At 42.4% G+C, this 22420-nt stretch overlaps 1 protein-coding gene across 2 annotated transcripts in view; it reads left to right on the top strand.

Annotated features, from left to right (window-relative positions):
- Positions 1–22420, top strand: part of babam2 (BRISC and BRCA1 A complex member 2) — a 204712-nt gene that overhangs the window by 31182 nt on the left and 151110 nt on the right. For both annotated transcript variants that reach the window (XM_067985138.1, XM_067985139.1), the window contains one exon: positions 13990–14184. In XM_067985138.1, the coding sequence (XP_067841239.1) occupies positions 13990–14184 (195 nt within the window). The remainder of the gene's footprint in view (positions 1–13989; positions 14185–22420) is intronic.

Below are 22420 nucleotides of genomic sequence, written 5' to 3'. Positions count from 1 at the left end.
GCAACCATCGCATCCTATTTGACCCCTGATTCCGACCACATATCCGCTCCGTCACCAAGACCGCCTACTTCCATCTCCGTAACATTGCCCATCTCCACCCCTGCCTCAGCTCATCTGCTGATGAAACCCTAGACTCGACTATTCCAGTGCTGTCCTGGCCCGCCACCCACCTTGCACCGTCTGTAAACTTGTACTCATCCAAAACTCAGCTGCCTGTATCCTAACTCACACCAAGTCCCGTTCACCCATCACCCCTCGCTGACCTACATTGGCTCCCAGTCCGGCAATGCCTCAATTTTAAAATTCTCATCCTCTATTTAATTGCTCCACCATTGGGGGCCGTGGCTTCAGTTGCCTAAGCCTTAAACTCATGAATTCCCTCCCTATGCCTCTTTGCCTCTCTCTCCACCTTTTATGATACTCCTTAAAACCTACCTCTCTGACCTGTCCTAATATCTTCTTATGTGGCTCGGTGTCAAATTTAGTTTGATAACGCTCCTGTGAAGCACCTTGGGACGTTTTACTATGTTAAAGGTGCTCTATAAATGCAAGTTTTTGTTGCTGGTGGAGGTCGTATATTCTGGAGGTGCTGCTGAAGATACCTGGAGTTACTATCCTGTAGATAGTACACCCTGCAGCCACGGTATGCCCAGTGGTGGAGATGATGGATGTTTAGTCTAGTGGACAAAGTGCCGATCGAGCAGTCTGCTTTGTTCTGGATTGTGTCCAGATTCATGAGCATTGTAGCTCGCCCATTCGCGCAGGTGGAGATTATTCCATCACACTTTTGCCTTGTATGTGGCGGAGAGGTTTTGAGGAGTCAGGAGGTGAACCAGTTGCCACAGAATACCCAGCCACTGACCTGCTCTTGTATCAGCCACATAAATGCCATGGCTACAATATAGTTTCTGGTCAATGGTGACCCCTGTGATGTTGACGGTGAGGGATTCAGCGATGGTAATACTATTGAATGTCAAGGGGAGATGGTCATTCCCTGCCACTTGTGTGTTGTGACAGTTGCTTGCCACTTTTCAGCCCAAGCCTGGGTGCTGTCCAAGTCTTGTTGCATGCGAGCATGGACTGCTTTATTATGTAAGGAATTGTAAATGTAAAAGCCCCACTTCTGACCTTATGATGGAGGGAAGGTAATTTCTGAAGTAGCAGAAGATAGTTGGGCCTAGGATACTGCTCTGAGGAACTTCTGCAGTGATGTCCTGGGGCTGAGATGATTAGTTTCCAACAATCTCAGCTATCTTGTGCCAGGTATGATTCTAGCCACTGGAGAGTTTCCCCATTGACTTCAGCTTTATTAGGGCTTCTTGGGGTGCCATGCTTGGCCTAATGCTGTCTTGATATCAAGAGCTCTTGCCTCACCTCTGGAATTCGGGTCATGTGTTCATGTTTGGATGAAGACTGTAATGACGTCTGGAGCTGAGTGCTGCTAATGGAGCTCAAACTCTACATCGGTGAGCAGGTTATTGATGAGTCAGTGCCACTTGATAGCGCTGTTGACGACTCCTTCCATCACTATGCTGATGGCTGGGAGTAGGTTGATGCAGTGGTAATTGGCCTGGTTGTGTGGACAGAACATACCCGGACAATTTTCCACATTGTCAGGTAGACGCTAGTGTTATACTTGTACTGGAACAGCTTGGCTAGGGGCACAGCTAGTTCTGGAGCACAGATCTTCAGTACTTCAGCCAGGATGTTGTCAGGGATTGTAGCATTTGCTGTGTCTAGTGCACTCGGTTGTTTCTCATTGTCACGTGGAGTAAATCGAATTGGCTGAAGACTGGTATCTATGAAGATGGGGGCCTCAGGAGGAGGCCGAGAAGGATCATTCACTCGGCACTTCTGGCTGAAGATAGTTGCGAATGCTTCAGCCTTGTCTTTTGTACTCGTGCTGGACTCTGCCATCATTAAGGATGGGGATGTTTATGGAGCCTCTTCCTCTCATTAGTTGCTTTATTGTCCACCACCATTCACGACTAGATGTGGCAGAGTTGCAGAGCTTCAACGTGGCCCGTTGGTTGTAGGGTCGCTTAGCTCCGTCTATAGCATGTTGCTTCCTTTGTTTTGCAGGCATGTAGTCCTGTGTTGTAGCTTCATCTCATTTTCAGGTGTGCCTGGTGCTGCTTCCGGCATGTTCTTTTACACTCATTAAACCAGGATAGTATCAGAAACTTGAGATATATTGAAACTAATGGGATCATCGATTTAAACTTTATATGTGACCTATGCGGCATTAGCTTTGAACATCCTGCTGTAGATTCCAGCTTGTGTGTGTGCCTATTTAGGATAAAGTTTAAAGTTTTGCATTATAAACAGCCTTGCACTAAATGTAAAAAAAAAAGTCTCTTTCACAATATATTAGATAAACTGTAACATATAGAAAAGTTGAGGAAGATACTCTTGCATCTTTTAAATGGGGTAAATAAACATTTGAAGCAGAACAAAATACAGGGCTAAAGGTAGAGAGCAGGACAGTGGGTTTGTTTTGGATTGTTCTAGTAAAGAGCCAGCACAGATACGAGTGAGTGCATGACCTCATTCTGTACTGTAAACATCTTTAATTCTAAAGTTGTGCTGAGTTTTACACAGCACCTTTAACAATACAATGGGCTGAAAGTGATGGGTTGTTTTGCAGTGTAAACAGTGTACACCAGTGGTGCACCATCACCCGATCAAGATGACTTGTTATTAGGTAGCAAAGATGCACTAGTAGATATTTTATATTTCTGGCATACGTTTTGGGGACCAGCGTCTCAATGTGGTAGATAAATTGTATAAAAGGTACCAGCGAGACTATTCTACTCAAGTCTTATTTATTTCTTTCTTGATATCGGTAATAACTCATTAATAAAACATCTATGTGTCCTTTGCAAAAGACTAAATTTCAGTAGGAAAATCTCCTTCAAAAACAATGTGGGTGGGAGGTACGACATACTTAATTCCAGACACAGCAGTAGTGCTTTATATTACCGAGATTAGTCAGTGAGCACAGCAGCAATTGTTTCTGTTTCAATCAAAGAAAACAATGGAATTCCTTTCTGTGACCTATTGAGTGGTGCTATAATATGGCATTGATGTTGGTTTTTAGGTTGGATTAATTAGTGGTAAACAAGATGCGGATAATTTACTATGATGTAATATTCCAGGAATAGAGTTGACTCTTTTTTTCCCTGAAAGAGACAATATCCCTTTTTGTTTCCCTAGATGTACAGATTAACTGAGCTTAGTTTTTGGAGGTCAAATTAGCTTCATGTGAAAACAAAAGTTGGCTGGTGTAAGTAGGCTGAGTGGCAGTGTATAAGACCACTACCCTTTCACCTAATGGGACCTGCTTTTGAATCCCATCACAGGAGGATGAATTGAATGTCTCTTTTGCCAGCAATTAAGTACCAGTTCCCAGCAAACCGGAGTATAGAGCATAAAAATAACTAAATGTATCCTTGAATTTAGCATAAATTGGCACAGTTCATTGTGCTTGCACAGAGTGGTTTGTAGGGATAGAAACTGTTAGACAAGAAATAAAAAAACATTTAAAGTCTTGTGTTCAGTGCACACTCCCTGTTTGTCACAGTTTTTGCCGTCACCTTTTGTTGATTGGCTTAAAGTAAACCAGCAGGAAATCAAAACTGAAGAGATAGGAAACATAAATGAGATGAGGAAGCATTTAGGAACCTGCCAGTGTGAAATTACAAAGGGCTTATGAAAATGACCAAATGTAAACGAATAGTTCAGAGAACATATCAATAAAATAATATATATATTAATGACCTGGACTTGGGTATGGGGGTATAATTTCAAAGTTTGCAGATGACACAAAACTTGGAAATGTAGTAAACAATGTGGAGGATAGTAATAGACTTCAGGAGGTCATAGACAGACTGGTGAAATGGGCAGACACATGGCAGATGAAATTTAATGCAGAGAAGTGTGAATTGATACATTTTGGTAGGAAGAATGAGTAGAGGCTCTATCCCTTCTGTTTAAATGATACAATTTTAAAGGGGGTGCAGGAACAGAGAGACCCTGGAGTACACATACACAAATCTTTGAAGGTGGCAGGACAAGTTGAGAAGGCTGTTTTTAAACAAAAAAAAATGGGATTCTGGGCTTTATTAATAAAGGTATGGAGTGTAACAGCAAGGAAGTTATGCTAAACCTTTATAAAATACTGGTTAGGCCTCAGCTGGAGTATTGTGTTCAATTCTGGGTACTACACTTTAGGAAGGATGTCATGGCCATCAGGTGCAGAAGAGATTTACTAGAATGGTACCAGGGATGAGGTATTTAAGTTATGTGGCGAGTTTGGAGAAGCTGGGGTTGTTCTCCTTAGAACAGAGAAGGTTAAGGGGAGATTTGATAGAGGTGTTCAAAATCATGAATGGTTTTGATGGAATAAATAAGGAGAAACTGTTTCCAATGGCAGAAGGGTCGGTAACCGGAGGACACAGATTTAAGGTGATCAGCAAAAGAGCCAGAGGCAACATGAGGAAACGTAATTTATTTTTTACGCAGCAAGTTATTATGATCTGGAATGCACTGCCTGAAAGGGTGGCGAAAGCAGATTCAATAATAACTTTCAAAAGGGAATTGGATAAATACTTAAAAGGGAAAAAAATTACAGGGCTATGGGGAAAGAGCAGGGGAATGGGACTAATTGAATTGTTATTTCAAAGAGGGGGCAGGCATGATGGGCGGAATGACCACCTACTATGATAAAAACAAATTTAAAAAGAGAGATGAACTGATTGAATCAGTTTTTGATGAAGTGTCTCATAGAAAATTAGTACAGAAAATTAACAGACACCGTATTGGTGGCAGTGCTGTGGTGGATCAAATCATGACTGTGATTGGCAACGGAAGATCTGTATAACTGGCGAGCATTCTGGGTGGAGGGGTGTGATGCGCAGAGTTACGGCTCAGGACCAGTCCTCTAACATAAATGATCTGGAATGTGTGATAGCTACATCTGAAAGTTTGCTGATGACATCAAAAACCCACCATCTGCAATCCTCGCACTGAGAAGGCAAATTGGCCTCTTCTCCTCCTCCTCCCCCCCCCCCCCTCCTCCTCCCCCCCCCCCCCCCCCCCCCCGCCCCCCAGAAGAAAAGCACTCACCCCCCCACGGTGATGAAAATGGGCCCTGGCCCTTTGATCTCCACTGTGGGGAAAAGTGGCCTTGACCTAGTGTCACCCACACCTTTTGCTGTCTTCCCTCCCCTCCTCCTCCTGTCCTCATCCTCCTTTCCCCCCACCCACCCACCCACCCTCAAATCATCTATCTGCTGCACCACTGTGAAGAAAATCGACCATTGCACCCTCCCTCCCACCCCATCCACTAAGAAAAAAATGAGCCCAGTGCTGTCCACTCTTTGCCCAATTTCTCCAACTCCAGTCTCCCTCGTCCCTTCCCCTGTACTCCATCACCCTATTCCTCCATCCTTCTCTGTCTCTGTCTCTTCCCTCCCCTCCCATCCCATCTGCCTCCCCGCCCCTCGGGTCCAGTTATTCCCTCACCTTCCAAGCCTGCTTGACCCAAGTACTTCACTTGGTTTTTACTCCCAGTGCAACGCCACAGTGTGTATATATGTGTGTGTATGAGAATATATATATATATGTAATTTTATTCCCATAGTTTCTCAATTTAGTCCAGACTCTCTCTCTCTCTCTCGTGTATTTATACTGGCTCAATTGCATCCATACAGGAACAATAGGCAATAAAGCCAAAACTGGGTTTGTGCCAGCCAAATCTACATTTTCCTGTTTGTACTGTTACAGCACTTAAAAGTATGGACTGACAAAATTAAACACAATAATCAAATCATTTTATTTTTCTGATGCCAAATTTTACACAAATTTTGAGATATATGGTAATTATGAAATGTAACCTTTAAATTGAGACATGATGCTTTACAAATCATTGCTTAATCATGTTAAAGATCAGGAGAACTAATAATAGACATAAAACTGGAATTGTGTTGCAGCACAGTTTAGTCATCAGAAATCAAGTGTTAATCAACTATTGTGAAAATGCTTCTGATTCCCCAAATGAAGTACTGATAAGCTGCCTAGAATGCAGCATAATCTACCCAATTTGAGAAAGATCAAGAAATTTAGGCATGTGAAAAGCTTTAGTTTCCGTCTATTGTTGTCTATCAGCTGTTTGGTCACTTGTAACCCTCTGTCAAATGAGGTGAAAGTCAGAGGGCTCACCTATATTACTGTAACCATTTGCATCAACATGAATGTTGTATTCCATTATCTTCATTGGCTTTGGCATTGAGGTCATGAAGTACTTTTGAAGTGTAGTCAACATTGTAATGTAGAGAAATGCAGCTTCCAATTTGCACACAGCAAGGCCCCACAAGCAGCAATGAGATAAATAACCAGATAATCTATTCTGGTAGTATTCATTGAGGGAGAAATGTTGGCCAGGACACTGGAAGAACTCCCATGCTCTTTTTCACCTCTTTTATCCACCTGAGAGGGCAGACAGGCCTCGGTTCAATGTCTCATCTGAAAAATGTCACCTCCAACATTGTAGCGCTCCCTCAGTACTGCACTGAAGTGTCAGCCTAGATTATATTCTCAAGTCTGTGAAGTGGGGCTTGAACCTACAACCTTCTGACTCGGAGGAAAATGCTACCCTTGAACCAAGGCTGACCGCTTAGGGCACAGGACCCTTACAGCCAGGAGACAGAGGAGACTTTCATCCAATCAGCCTGAGCTGGTTATGAACCAGGTCCCAGGGCTACATGACCAGTGTCTGAACCACTCTGCCACCCAGGATCCCCAGACATTTTAAACGACTGTCATGATGTTAACACTGTACACGTGATCATCTTCTTCCTATGTGGTATTTAAAGATTTATTCTGAGAGTGGAACCTCATCCAGGGCAAGATGTTTTGAAAATAGTTCTTGAGATGCAAGAAAGGCTATAGGTGCAAAAAACTAATGCCTGTTCCAGAAAGATTTAGTACAAGCCACATACAAGAGCTCTGTGACTACATAATGGGATCTAAAATTCAACCAAGATTCATCAGTGGTCGCAGGGTTGGGGGAGGGAGGTCAAACGAAAGGATGGAACTATCATCTGCTGACGGTGGAAATGCAAGAGGCAGAAAACTAGAGTGAGGTCTAAGGGTGGTTCAATCACGTCGAGAACAACAAGAAGTTGTTCAGTGAGCAGTAGCCGGAGTCACTGATTATCTTTACTTGAACCAAAGCTGCTAACTACATGATTTTCCAAATTAGGAGCATGAGCTAAGGGCTCAAAAAGAGGGCGCATCAATTTATTAGACGCAAGTCCCAACTAAGAACTAACAGAGTCCAAATTGGATTCAGTTTTTATGCATTTTATAAAGCGACTAATGCAACGATGGTCACCAAGAGATCTAAATTGAGAAGGATCTTGGAACTCTAACTGCTGCTGCATAAACTCAGTTTCAGCCACATTAGGCCTTAGGGTACTACAAGACATAGAAAATAAGAACATAGAAGAAGAAAACCCTTTTCAAAATGGATTTGGATATATACTTGAAAAGGAACGTTATGAATAATTGATTCAATCGCCTGAGGAAAAGTTCTGAGAAGTTTCTTCCTGCCCTTTGGAATACCCAGCTAATCTTGCATTTTTTTCATACGTCATTGGCTGCTTTCTTTGGCATGACAACAGCCAATCATATTCCACAATTCATCATGTTCCACACAGCATTTGATCATTTCAAACTGTACACATACTTACAATCTCCAATCTCATTCATAACTAGATATTCACAAAGTTTTTTTTTAAAAAGTTAATCATACTGTATTAACTGTGTATCTGGTTTATCTGTATCCATTATCCTGTGAAAGGAAAACCTGGTCTAACTTTTAATTCTACCTGTTGAAGTTTGAGTCTGTATGTGCCACCGGAAAACCACATTCCTGGTGGCTTTAGTTTCAGTACAGATGATAAGTAACTCCAATTACTGGTCACTGAACAACCTTGATCTAGCACAGTGATTAAATTCTCCTTAAATTTCCCCTTCATTTTAAGCTGTTAACATTTCCACTTCCTGTCCCCCGACCCCCATCACCAACTGATTAATTTAGGTTGAATTATATGTTTCATTATGTGGCTGCTCAGAGCTCCAGCTTTTTTTGTGGATTGTACCAAATCTTTCTGGATAAATTGTTAGCTTTTTGTGGCCTATAGTCCTCTGAGCCCATGAATGGCTATTTTTAAAGCAAACTAGGTAAATGAGTAGCAAAATTCATTATTCGTTGTTGTCTGGTAATTATTTTACGGTTCCACTTACTTAGATTGGATTCCAAGCTGACCACGTTAACACTACCAAAATCTAACACTCGAATTGTAGGCCTACTTTTTCTTTGTCCAAGCTAAACGAGTACCAATGTAAAAATGCCCTAAGTCAAAGTGTTCAAATTCTGTGAAGTGTACCTTTGCTGCATGGGCAAATGCTAACTGGTTTTCAGTTGAAATTATCTGCGAGGTAGCTACATGGAGCAACCTGCACATCTTCGCTAACCATTCTTAGATTTAACACGTCTAGCTAATTTACATTTTTGGCATGTCTGTGTTCGTGGCATGAATTAACATAGAAACATAGAAAATAGGAGTGAGAGTAGGCCATTCTGCCCTTCGGGCCTGCTCCGCCATTCAAAATGATCATGGCTGATCCTCTAACTCAGTACCCTGTTCCTGCTTTTTCCCCATATCTCTTGATCCCTTTAGCATTAAGAAATATATCTATCTCCTTCTTGAATACATCTAATGACTTGGCCTCCACTGCCTTCTGTGGTAGAGAATTCCACAGGTTCACCACCCTCTGAGGGAAGAAATTTCTCCATCTCGGTTCTAAATGGCATACCCCGTATCCTGAGACTGTGACCCCTGGTTATGGATTCCCCATCCATCGCGAACATCCTCCCTGCATCTAGTCTGTCTAATCCTTTTAGAATTTTACATGTTTCGATGAGATCACCTCTCATTCTTCTAAACTTTAGTGAATATAGGCCTAGTCGACCCAATCTCTCCTCATATGTTAGTCCTGTCATCCCAGGAATCAGTCTGGTAAACCATCGTTGCACTCCTTCCATGGCAAGGACATCCTTCCTCAGATAAGGAGACCAAAACTGCACACAATTCTCCAGATGTGGTCTCACCAAGGCCCCGTACAACTGCAGTAAGACATCCCTGTTCCTGTACTCAAATCCTCTTGCAATGAAGGCCAACATACCATTCGCCTTCCTAACTGCTTGCTGCACCTGAATGCTCGCTTTCAGCGACTGGTGTACAAGGACACCCAGGTCTCATTGCACCTCCCCTTTTCCCAATCTATCACCATTCAGATGATAATCTGTCTTTCTGTTTTTTTTCTCCCTCCTTTTTTAAATAGTGGGGTTACATTTGCCACCCTCTAATCTGTAGGAACTGTTCCAGAGTCTATAGAATTTTGAAAGATGACCACTGATGCATCCACTATTTCCAGGGCCACTTCCTTTTAGTACTCTGGGAAGTAGATTATCAGGCCCTGAGGACTTGTCAGCCTTTAGCCCCATTAATTTCCCTAGCACTTTTTTTATTAATACTGATTTCCTTCAGTTCCTCCCTCTCACTGGACCCTTGGTTCCTTAACATTTCCGGGAGGTTATTTGTGTCGTCCTTTGTGAAGACAGAACCGAAGCATGTGTTTAATTGTTCTGCCATTTCTCTGTTCCCCATTATAATTTCCCCCATTTCTGACTGTAAGGGACCTACATTTGTCTTCACTAATCTTTTTCTCTTGACATATTCATAGCAGCTTTTACAGTCAGTTTTTATGTTCCCTGATAGTTTACTCTCATACTCTCTTTTTCCCCTCTTAATCAATCTCTTTGTTCTCCTTTGCTGAATTCTAAACTGCTCCCAATCCTCAGGTTTGACACTTTTTCTATGTCTCCTCAATTTTATATGTCTCCTCTTTGGATCTAATACTACCCCTAATTTCTTTTGTAAGCCACAGTTGAGCCACCTTTCCTGTTTTATTTTTGCACCAGACAGGAAGGAATAATTGTTGTAATTCCTGCACACGTTCTTTAAATATTAGCCATTGCCTATCCACCGTCATCCCTTTTAATAAGGTTCCCCAATCTATCCTAGCCAACTCACACCTCATACTTTCATAATTTCCTTTATTTAGATTCAGGACCCTAGTTTCGGATTCGACGACTTCACTCCATCTTAATGAGGAATTCTATCATATTATGTTCGCTCTTCCCTAAGGGACCCCGCACAACAAGATTGTTAATTAATCCTTATTGCACAATACCCAGTCTAGGATCGTCTGTTCTCTAGTTGGTTCCTCAACGTATTGGTCTAGAAATCCATCACGTACACACTCCAGGAATTTCACCCCCACAGTATTATTGCTAATTTGGTTTGATCAATCTATATGTAAATTAAAGTCTGCCATGATTAAATTTGTACCCTTCTTGCATGCGTCTCTAATTTCCTGTTTAATGCCCTCCCCTACGTCTCCACTACTGTTTGGGGGCCTATAGACAACCCCCACCAACGTTTTCTGCCCCTTGGTGTTCGTTAGCTCCACCGATACAGATTCCACGTAGTGATTTTCCGAACCAATATCCTTCCTCACTATTGCATTGATTTCCTCCTTTACTAGCAATGCTACCCCACCTCCTTTCCCTTTTTGCCTGTCCTTCCTAAACATTGAATACCCCTGGATGTTCAGTTCCCATCCTTGGTCGCCCTGCAGCCATGTCTCCGTAATTGCAACTATATCATACCCGTTAATATCTATCTGCGCTGTTAATTCATCTACTTTATTGCGAATGCTCCGCGCATTAAGACACAATGCCTTTAGACTTGTCTTTTTAAGGTTGCTAGTCATCTTAGTTTTATTTTGCACTATGGCCCTATTTGTTTCTCGCCCTTGTTTTCTCTGCCTTCCACTATTGCTTCTTCCCTTTCTGTCTTTTGTTTCTATCCTTGTTTCCCCCTCCTCTGTCTCCCTGCTCAGGTTCCCATCCCCCTGCCATTCTAGTTTAAACCTTTCCCAACAGCACTAGCAAACACCCCCGCGAGGACATTGGTCCCGGTCTTGCTTGGGTGTAACCCGTCCCGCTTGTACAGGTCCCACCTTCCCCAGAACCGGTCCCAATGTCCCAGGAATCTAAATCCCTCCCTCTTACACCATCCCTGCAGCCATGCATTCATCTGGTCTATTCTCCTGTTCCTATACTCACTAGCACGTGGCACTGGTAGTAATCCTGAGATCACTACCTTTTGAGGTCCTGCTTTTTAATTTATCTCCTGACTCCTTAAATTCACCTTGCAGGACCTCATCCCTTTTTTTACCTGTGTCGTTGGTACCGATATGGACCATGACCACTGGCTGTTCACTCTCCCCCTCCAGAATACCCTGCAGCCGCTCCGTGACATCCTGGTTCACCATCAAGGGCTTTCTCTTTTTCTTTCTGCCTCAAAATGATGCACTGCTTGGTCAGTCACCTATGATGTGGGGAGACTGCTGAGAATTAAGAATATAAGATTAGCTACCGAAAAAGGTCTTTCCATGTTCTTCAAATTGGAGCATCCTCAACACGCTCAACTCACACCCACCCATTCTCAGAGCTTGCTGGGAATGTTTAATTTTTCTTTGCGCAGCTCACTTTCTTCAATTTGAAATGAATTCCCTCCCTAAATCTCTCCACCACTCTACCTCTCTCTCCTCCTTTAAGACGCTCCTTAAAACCTACCTCTGTTACCTGTCCTAATATCTCTTCATGTGGCTCGGTGTCAAATTTTGTTTGATAACGCTCCTGTGAAGCACCTTGGGACGTTTTATTATGTTAAAGATGCTATATAAATGCATGTTGTTGTTGTTGTACTGAGGCTCTGCCCCGGAAGAAACTTTAGTACATATCATAGAATCATAGAAAGGTTACAGCACGGAAAGAGGCCATTTGGCCCATCGAGTCCACGCCGGCTGTATGCAAGAGCAATCCAGCTAGTACCACTCTCCCGCCCTATCCCCGTAGCCCTGCATATTTTTTCCTTTCAAGTACTTATCCAGTTACCTTTTGAAGGCCATGATTGAATCTGCATCCACCACCCCCTCGGGCAGTGCATTCCAGATCCCAACCACTTGGTGTATTTTTTTTTAAAGTTTTTCCTCATGTTGGTTCTTTTGCCAATCACCTTAAATCTATGTCCTCTGGTCCTTGACCCTTCCGCCATTGGGAACAGTTTCTCTCTATCTACTCTGTCTGGACCCTTAATGATTTTGAATACCTCTATCAAATCTCCTCGCAACCGTCTCTGTTCCAAGGAGAACAACCCCAACTTCTCCAGTCTATCCAAGTAACTGAAGTCCCTCATCCCTGGAATCATTCTAGAAATCTGGAACCGTTGTTATGTGGATGACATCATGGACTTCACAAATCTTTGAGACATTGTCCCTTGCAGTTGTCCCCACAAATGAAATGAATTGGGCTTGTGTCTGTGATGTATGGAAGATGCTTGTTATTTCTGAATCAATATCAAATGCAGTGGTTGATACGTCCACCATTTGACTACCAGAAGACAATTTTTAAAGTAATGGCAGAAGTTTGTGAACAAGTAGCCCTTTTACAAGACAGTAATGGGAGGTATTTCATCTCTCTACTGTTTTCAAGCTTGTCATTGAATGTATTTGGCTGTAATTTTGAGGATTGGAGTCTTTCTTTGATAGAGGGAATTTGGATATGGGGAGAAGGGTAGATTGGCAGCTCACTGGGCATTTTACAGTTTGTCACCTTCAGAGAAAAAACTCAAATATTGCTGCATCAGCTGGTGCTGTAATCGTGATTGGAACTGAAACAAGAATAGAGTATATTAAGGTCATAATCATTGCAGGAACTTCATAAATAGCTCAATGTATGTTGTGACAAGTTATTTAAAGGCTAATCATTTTAACTGGGGCAAACCTGTGCATATACAACTTTGAGCAATATGATGATCAGATAACTTTGTCATCCACATGACTGATTACCGTAACTCAAATGATAGTCTAAAAATAATGATGTATTTTGGTGCAATTGTATTGGAGTAATGATATTAGCAGTTTCTTCTGAACAGATGCTGAGTGATCTGGCCAAAATTACTTCATGCCTGTAGAATTAGTGATGAGATAAATGCTTTCTCTTAACTTTCTACTCAATGGATTTGATTTTATTGAAATGCCTATGAGAGGATTGAATTACAAGAGCTGACTCTTTATTAATTTAATAATTATAAATCCTCATTAAACTTCCTGCAACCATATCTTACTTTTGAAAACACTGACCACCACGTAACCTGTATATTCGAAATGTTTATCCAAGTTTGTCAAAAGGGCGTGGAAGCAGATTCTATAGTAACTTTCACAAGGGAGTATACTGGATATGTACTTGAAAAGGAAAAATTTTCAGGGCCATGGGGAAAGAGTAGGGGTGTGTGACCAATTGGATAGCTCTGTCAAAGAACCGACACAGGCACGAAAGGCAGAATAGTCTTCTGTGCTGTAAGATTCTGTGATTCTCTCTGGTATTTTTATAATAGAAGAGTGCAGCCAGCTGCAGATGTAGGGTTCTCCTAAATATAAACTGCTGGACCTGTATGGAGATGTCAGCAGATTTGTCGACTCACATTTTGGCTGTCAGAATAAGGCCTTCTGGTTTGTGCATTGTGCCCCTGGTCTCTATACTGCACAGTGGAGTCCAGCAGCCCTACCGAGACTTGCAACCAATCCCAAATGTAAAAAGGGGGCAGAGCAACACATATGCTGTGCCAGCAACAAAAATATTTAACAAAGTAATAGCACCTGTGGATGGAAAAGCATGGTGTGGTCTAAAACCAACAAGTGTTTGAAATGAATTGTATTGAGGTCTGTAGAGAGCTCCAGAACACTAACCCAAATGTTTTTTTCTGTCTCTGTCTTTGCCACAATGTGCAGCATCTGAATGACTGGAACTCCCAGAATCCAGACTGTCTTCTGCTTGTTATTAAAGAACTGGTGCAGCAGTACCACAGATACCAATGTGATCGACTCCACGAGAGCTCACGCCTTATGTTTGAGTATACAGCACTGCAGGAGGGGCCTGAGTTTGGAGACAACATGGAAATCTATGCAGGAAGAAAGAATAACTGGGTAAATTTGTTGTTTGATTAATAGGCACTAAAAGAGTAACTTAATTCAAGCAACTTTGGTGTAGACTAGCTTTTTTTTGTTGTCTTTAACAGCAATTTCCAGAGTAAAGAGAACTATTGTACCATTATTCCTGAGCTCTTTATGTCTATGTCTTCTCCATCTCAGAGTCCTGATTCTTTTTTAATGACTTTCTTGTGTGAAATCTTTACTCACCAAGATGAGAGATACTAGTCAATATCAAGTATTCTAACACAGTTTGACGCATGAGATCATAATTTCAGGAGCGAGATTAGAAAACATTTCTACACACAAAGGGTGGTAGAAGTTTGGAACTCTCTTCCGCAAACGGCAATTGATACTAGCTCAATTGCTAAATTTAAATCTGAGATAGATAGCTTTTTGGCAATCAAAGGTATTAAGGGATATGGGCCAAAGGCAGGCATGTGGAGTTAGATCACAGATCAGCCATGATCTTATCAAATGGTGAAGCAGGCACGAGGGGCTGAATGGCCTACTTCTGTTCCTATGCTCCTATAAGAAATAGGAGCAGGAGTAGGCCACATGGCCCCTCGAGCCTGCTCCGCCATTCATTAAGATCATGGCTGATCCTTGGCCTCAACTCCACTTTCCCGCCCGTTCCCCATATCCCTTGATTCGCCTAGAGTCCAAAAATCTATATCTCGGCCTTGAATATACTCAATGAGCATCCACAGCTCTCTCGGGTAGAGAATTCCAAAGATTCACAACCCTCTGAGTGAAGAAATTCCTCCTCATTTCAGTCTTAAATGGCTGACCCCTTTATCCTGAGACTATGCCCCCTAGTTCTATGCTTGCCAGCCAGGGGAAATAACCTCTCAGCATCTACCCTGTCAAGCCCCCTCAGAATCTTATGTCTCAATGAGATCACCTCTCATTCTTCTAAATTCCAGGGAGTATAAGCCCATTCTACTTAACCTCTCCTCGTAGGACAACCCTCTCATCCCAGGAATCAATCTAGAGTAATGTTTCCTCAATGTCCTCGCCGGGGTGTTTGCTCGTGCTGTTGGGGAAGGTTTAAACTCGAGTGACAGGGGGATGGGAACCTGAGCGGGGAGTCAGAAGGGAGTAAAGTTGAGAGCAGCAAGAGAGAGGAAGACCCAGGGGAAATTTACAATATAAATAGTACAAACAGTTGTTCAAGAACAAGTGAAAGGGAAAAGCGTAGGCACTACAGATAAAGTGAAAACTAGAAGGCGTAAGGCGATTAACCCAGCATCAAAGCTAAAGGTCAGGCCAGGGTGTGTGGCCCAACAAACAGAGTTCTATATACAAATGCACGGAGTATAAGCAATAAATTAAATGAACTACAGGTTCAAATTCAAATTGGAGGGTATGACATGATAGCTATTACTGAAACATGGCTGCAGGATGGTCAGGATTAGGAACTAAATATACCGGGTTATAAGGTCTACAGGAGAGATAGGGAAAATGGAAGAGGGGGAGGAGTAGCCTTAATGATTAGAGATCAAATCACTTCAATGATAAAGGAGGATGTAACGAGGGGTAAGCAGCCAACAGAGACCTTATGGGTTGAATTGGGAAACAGGAAAGGATCTAAGACTATAATGGGAGTTGTGTACAGGACCCCTGGCAGCAGCTCTGAAGTGCTAGATTGTATAAATGCAGATGTAAGGAATCTTACAACACCAGGTTATAGTCCAACAGTTGGACTATAACCTGGTGTTGTAAGATTCCTTACATTTGTCCACCCCAGTCCATCACCGGCATCTCCACATCATGTATAAATGCAGAGATTAGACAAGCGTGTAACAAAGGCATAGTGGTCTTAATGGGGGACTTTAACCTTCACATAGATTGGGAAAGCAGACTAGCAACTGTCAGAAAGGTGATGAATTTCTTGTGTGTCCGGGATAGTTTTCTACAGCAGTATGTCCTAGAGGCAACAAGGGGGCAAGCCATACTAGATTTAGTAATGAGTAATGAGCCAGATTTAGTTAACAGCTTAACTGTGCGTGAACATCTATCCAATAGCGATCATAACATGATCGAGTTTAATGTAGTGTTTGAAAGGGAAAAAAGTGAATCAGCTGCTAAGATTCTAGACTTGGGTAAGGCTGACTTCAATGGGATGCGACAGAGACTGTCCACAGTAAACTGGGCAAAATCTGTGAATGGGTAAAACGACTGATGATCAGTGGGAAATGTTTAAAGAAACATTTAATGTGATACAGAATCGGTTTATACCCCTGAGGGGCAAGAACTCTACTTGCCAAAAAAAACTGCCATGGACAACTGAAGAGGTAAGGGACAGTGTAAGACATAAGGAAAGGGCATACAAAAGGGCAAAAAATGGCACATATCCTGGCAAATGGGAAAGATACAAAGATCAACAAAGGGTCACAAAACAGATAGTAAGAGCTACAAAAAGAGAGTATGAAAAGAAACTTGCAAGGGATATCAAAACCAATACGAAGAGCTTTTATAGTTATATTAGGAAAAAGAGGGTGGTCAGGACCAGTGTTGGCCCCTTAGAAACTGAAAGTGGGGATATTGTCATTGACAATGGGGAAATGGCGGACATGTTGAACAATTACTTTGCGTCAGTATTTACAGTCGAAAAAGAGGATAGCATGCCGGACATCCCAAGAAAACTAATATTGAATCGGGGACAGGGACTCAATAAAATTAACATAAGTAAAACAACAGTAATGAAGAAAATAATAGCACTGAAGAGTGACAAATCCCCAGGACCAGATGGTTTCCACCCCAGGGTTTTAAAGGAAGTAGGTGATGTCTTGAGGAGTGTACATATTACAGAGAGGGAGGTGCTGGAAGTCTTAACGCGCATCAAGGTAGATAAATCTCCGGGACCTGATGAAATGTATCCCAGGACGTTATGGGAGGTTAGGGAGGAAATTGCGGGTCCCCTAGCAGAGATATTTGAATCATCCACCGCTACAGGTGAGGTGCCTGAAGATTGGAGGGTAGCAAATGTTGTGCCTTTGTTTAAGAAGGGCGGCAGGGAAAAGCCTGGGAACTACAGACCAGTGAGCCTGACATCTGTAGTGGGTAAGTTGTTAGAGGGTATTCTGAGGGACAGAATCTACAGGCATTTGGAGAGGCAGGGACTAATTAGGAACAGTCAGCATGGTTTTGTGAGAGGAAAATCATGTCTCACGAATTTGATTGAGTTTTTTGAAGGGGTAACCAAGAAGATAGATGAGGGCTGTGCAGTAGACGTGGTCTACATGGACTTCAGCAAAGCATTTGACAAGGTACCGCATGGTAGGTTGTTACATAAGGTTAAATCTCATGGGATCCAAGGTGAGGTAGCCAATTGGATACAAAATTGGCTTGACGACAGAAGACAGAGGGTGGTTGTCGAGGGTTGTTTTTCAAACTGGATGCCTGTGTCCAGCGGTGTGCCTCAGGGATCGGTGCTGGGTCCGCTGTTATTTGTTATTTATATTAATGATTTGGATGAGAATTTAGGAGGCATGGTTAGTAAGTTTGCAGATGACACCAAGATTGGTGGCATTGTGGACAGTGAAGAAGGTTATCTAGGATTGCAACGGGATCTTGATAAATTGGGCCAGTGGGCCGATGAATGGCAGATGGAGTTTAATTTAGATAAATGTGAGGTGATGCATTTTGGTAGATCGAATCGGGCCAGGACCTACTCCGTTAATGGTAGGGCGTTGGGGAGAGTTATAGAACAAAGAGATCTGGGAGTACAGATTCATAGCTCCTTGAAAGTGGAGTCACAGGTGGATAGGGTGGTGAAGAAGGCATTCAGCATGCTTGGTTTCATTGGTCAGAACATTGAATGCAGGAGTTGGGATGTCTTGTTGAAGTTGTACAGGGCATTGGTGAGGCCACACTTGGAGTACTGTGTACAGTTCTGGTCACCCTATTATAGAAAGGATATTATTAAACTAGAAAGAGTGCAGAAAAGATTTACTAGGATGCTACCGGGACTTGATGGTTTGACTTACAGGGAGAGGTTAGATAGACTGGGACTTTATTCCCTGGAGAGTAGGAGGTTAAGGGGTGATCTTATAGAAGTCTATAAAATAATGAGGGGCATAGATAAGGTCGATAGTCAAAATCTTTTCCCAAAGGTAGGGGAGTCTATAACGAGGGGGCACAGATTTAAGGTGAGAGGGGAGAGATACAAAAGGATCCAGAGGGGCAATTTTTTCACTCAAAGGGTGGTGAGTGTCTGGAACGAGCTGCCAGAGGCAGTAGTAGAGGCGGGTACAATTTTGTCTTTTAAAAAGCATTTGGACAGTTACATGGGGAAGATGGGTATCGAGGGATATGGGCCAAGTGCAGGCAATTGGGACTAGCTTAGTGGTATAAACTGGGCGACATGGACATGTTGGGCCGAAGGGCCTGTTTCCATGTTGTAACTTCTATGATTCTATGATTCTAGGTGAGCACATTGCAGATGCCCTAACTATAATCTTTCAAAGTTCTCTAGATTCAGGAACTGTCCCTCTGGATTGGAAAATTGCACATGTCACTCTGCTTTTCAAGAAAGGAGAGAGAGGGAATTACAGACCAGTTAGCCTAACATCTGTTGTGGGGAAAATGCTGGAGTCTATAATTAAGGATAGGGTGACTGAACACCTCGAGAATTTTCAGTTAATCAGAGAGAGCCAGCATGGATTTGTGAAAGGTAGGTCGTGCCCGACAAACCTGATTTAATTTTTTGAAGAGGTGGATAGGGGAATGTCAATGGATGTTATTTATATGGACTTCCAGAAGGCATTTGATAAGGTCCCACATAAGAGACTGTTAGCTCAGATCGAAGCCCATGGAATCGAGGGAGAAGTACGGACTTGGTTAGGAAGTTGGCTGAGCGAAAGGCGACAGAGAGTAGCGATAATGGGTAGGTACTCACATTGGCAGGATATGACTAGTGAAGTCCCGCAGGGATCTGTCTTGGGGCCTCAATTATTCACAGTATTTATTAATGTCTTAGATGAAGGCATAGAAAGTCTCATATCTAAGTTTGCCGATGACACAAAGATTGATGGCATTTTAAGCAGTGTAGATGAAAACTTAAAATTACAACGAGATATTGATGGATTAGATGAATGGGCAAAACTGTGGCAAATGGAATTCAATGTAGACAAATGTGAGGTCATCCACTTTGGATCAAAAAAGGATAGAACAGGGTACTTTCTAAATGGTAAAAAATTAAAAACAGTGGATGTCCAAAGGGACATAGGGGTTCAGGTACATAGATCATTGAAGTGTCATAAACAGGTGCAGAAAATAATCACTATGGCTAATGGACTGCTGGCCTTTATATCTAGAGGACTAGAGTACAAGGAGGCAGAAGTTATGCTGCAGCTATACAAAACCCTGGTTATACCGCACCTGGAGTACTGTGAGCAGTTCTGGGCACCGCACCTTCGGAAGGACATGTTGGCCTTGGAAGGAGTGCAGCGTAGGTTTACTAGAATGATACCCGGACTTCAAGGGTTAAGTTACGAGGAGAGATTACACAAATTGGTGTTGTATTCTCTGGAGTTTCGAAGGTTAAGGGGTGATCTGATCGAAGTTTATAAGATATTAAGGGGAACAGATAGGGTGGATAGAGAGAAACTATTTCCGCTGGTTGGGGATTCTAGGAGTAGGGGGCACAGTCTAAAAATTAGAGCCAGACCTTTCAGGAGTGAGATTAGAAAACATTTCTACACACAAAGGGTGGTAGAAGTTTGGAACTCTCTTCTGCAAATAGCAATTGATACTAGCTCAATTGCTAAATTTAAATCTGAGATAGATAGCTTTTTGGCAACCAAAGATATTAAGGGATATGGGCCAAAGGTATATGGAGTTAGATCACAGATCAGCCATGATCTTATCAAAGGGCGGAGCAGGTACGAGGGGCTGAATGGCCTACTCCTGTTCCTATGTTCCTATTCTACCCTAACAATGGGACTTAGAAGACCAGCTATTGCTGCATCAACATGGTGATTTTTCCATTTACTGCACCAGCCATCCTGTGCCTTTCTGAGTGAGATTGTTAAATTAAGGGTAGTTTTATGCTGTGGGCATATCCCCAAATCGAACTGGATTGAGACTGCCTAAACTCATTTCATCTTAAAGCCCCTGTTGATATCCACTGACTAATCGAAGAAGGTGCTTCTGTTTTTATAAAAAATCAGGACAGTCTACATGGTTTTGCATTAAAGTTGCACATTAAAGGTATATGCACATGATATTTATTTTAGCTGTAATAGTAATGTCTGATAATGTTAGCATTTCCAATCCTGATTAATGTAAAGAAAGAAAGAACTTGCGTTTATATAGTGCTATTCACGTACTCAAGATGACCCAAAGCGCTTTACGGCCACTGAAGTACTTTTGAAGTATAGTTGTTGTTGTAATGCAGGGAAACGTGGCAGCCAATTTACTCACGGCCAGGTCCCATAAAGAGCTGTGAGATGAATGACCAGATAATCTGCTTTAGTGGTGTTGGTTGAGGGATAAATGTTGGCCCGGTCACCAGGAGAACTCCCTGTAAGACTGAAGGATATCCGTGGAACAGTAAGCAATAAACAAAAACTAAACATGAAAACAATTAAAGTTGTAATTCCTGTATATGATTATGCTTATGTTTGATCCTGAAGGGGGTTTTGTTGCTGACCTCGGAAAATACCAATATATAGACAAACCTAATAATAACACAAAGACCAGATAGAAACACTTACGCTGAGGCCTTGTTATTTATAACATCTGTGTCATAGTTGGCATTTACAAACAAGAGTATTAAAACAGCATTAGAAAGTAAGTTTGGTAAGGTACATCAGAAGTTGTCAATGGTACAACAATTCTGTGGTACTTCAATGCCAAATAAATCATCAGTGTCCCTTGTTAACAGATGTAAGTATTTTTAGTGTGTGCATTTGTATATGTATGTGAGAGAAGCAGAGTTTGCTGTTTGACCTTGTTCAGTAATATTATCGCTAACAATCTAATTAAGTAGTGACATTTTAGGATGAAAGAGGTGTTGCCTTCGGAAGTGTGAAGAAATGAAATCCTCATTTGATCAGCCACCACGTGCAAGTTCGATCTGGTCACCCATTGGAGTAGCGGAAAATCATGTGATGCGTTGTCCCTTTAAATAGATTGCAGCTAAGTTGTCAGGTTTTATCACTCCACTGTACCGTTTTAGATCTTTGGCCATTTTTGAAAAAATACTCATTTTCGGGATGTGAGCATGCTGGCAAGACCGGCATTTACTATCCATCACTAGTTGTCCTGTAGAAGGTGCTGGTGGGCCGCTGCCTTGAACAGCTGCAGTACATGTGGTGAGGGTGCTCTCACAATGTTATTAGGTGAGGAATTCCAGGACTGTCACCCAGCGATGACAAAGAAAGTGGACTGCTTTGTCCTGATGGTGTTGAGCTTCTTGAGTGTTCTTGCAGCTGCGCCCATCCAGGTAAGTGTTGAGTATTCCATTACACTCCTGACTTGTGCCTTGTAGGTGGTTGAAAGGCTTTGGATGTCGGGAGGTGAGCCACTCACCGCAGAATACCCATCCTCTGACTTGTTCTAGTAGCCATGGCATTTATGTAACTGGTCCAGTTGAGAGTCTGGTCAATGGTGACCCCGGTATGTTGGTAGGGGGCTTGGTGATGGTAATGCCATTGAATATCAAGGGGACATGGCTAGTCTCATTGTGGATGGTCATTGCCTGGCACTTGTGTGGCATGAATGTTACTTGCTACTTACACTTCATGGAAGAGATAAGTTTAGTGATGGTGGGAGGGGGTGAGTTGGAGGAGAGTCTAGTGCAAAGGGAGTGCCAGGAAGGAGGCGGGGATGGGGAGGGTCAGAATGGACAGAGGCAGCAGAGAAGATGCCCTTGCTTTTCGACATGAAAAAGTCCCTGATCTTGGAGTACCAAGAGGACTTGGTCATGTAAGGAGAATGACAAATCAAAGCACAGACTTTTGAGAGAGGCTGGCTCCTTCAAGTTACGTGATGTGTGCTGTGGCAAGACAGTATTACGTGACAGGCAAGGTGTGACACTTTTAACATTGAAAACCTTATCACAGTGCCACCTATAGGGGTCGTAGGTATTGCAACAAATGTGGACACTTATAATGCAGTATCCCATAAAAGTGATGTACACAGCAGTTATAGGTGTGCCCCATGTGCAAAGTTTAACATATTAAAGATGTTTACACTGTTTAGGTTATTAATGTAACTAGGTTGT

Source organism: Heptranchias perlo, chromosome 5 (genome assembly GCF_035084215.1).
Source record: "Heptranchias perlo isolate sHepPer1 chromosome 5, sHepPer1.hap1, whole genome shotgun sequence".
NCBI classification, from domain to species: Eukaryota; Metazoa; Chordata; class Chondrichthyes; order Hexanchiformes; family Hexanchidae; genus Heptranchias; species Heptranchias perlo.
The sequence above is the reverse complement of the archived record's forward strand: the minus strand, read 5'-3'. Positions and strand labels throughout refer to the sequence as shown.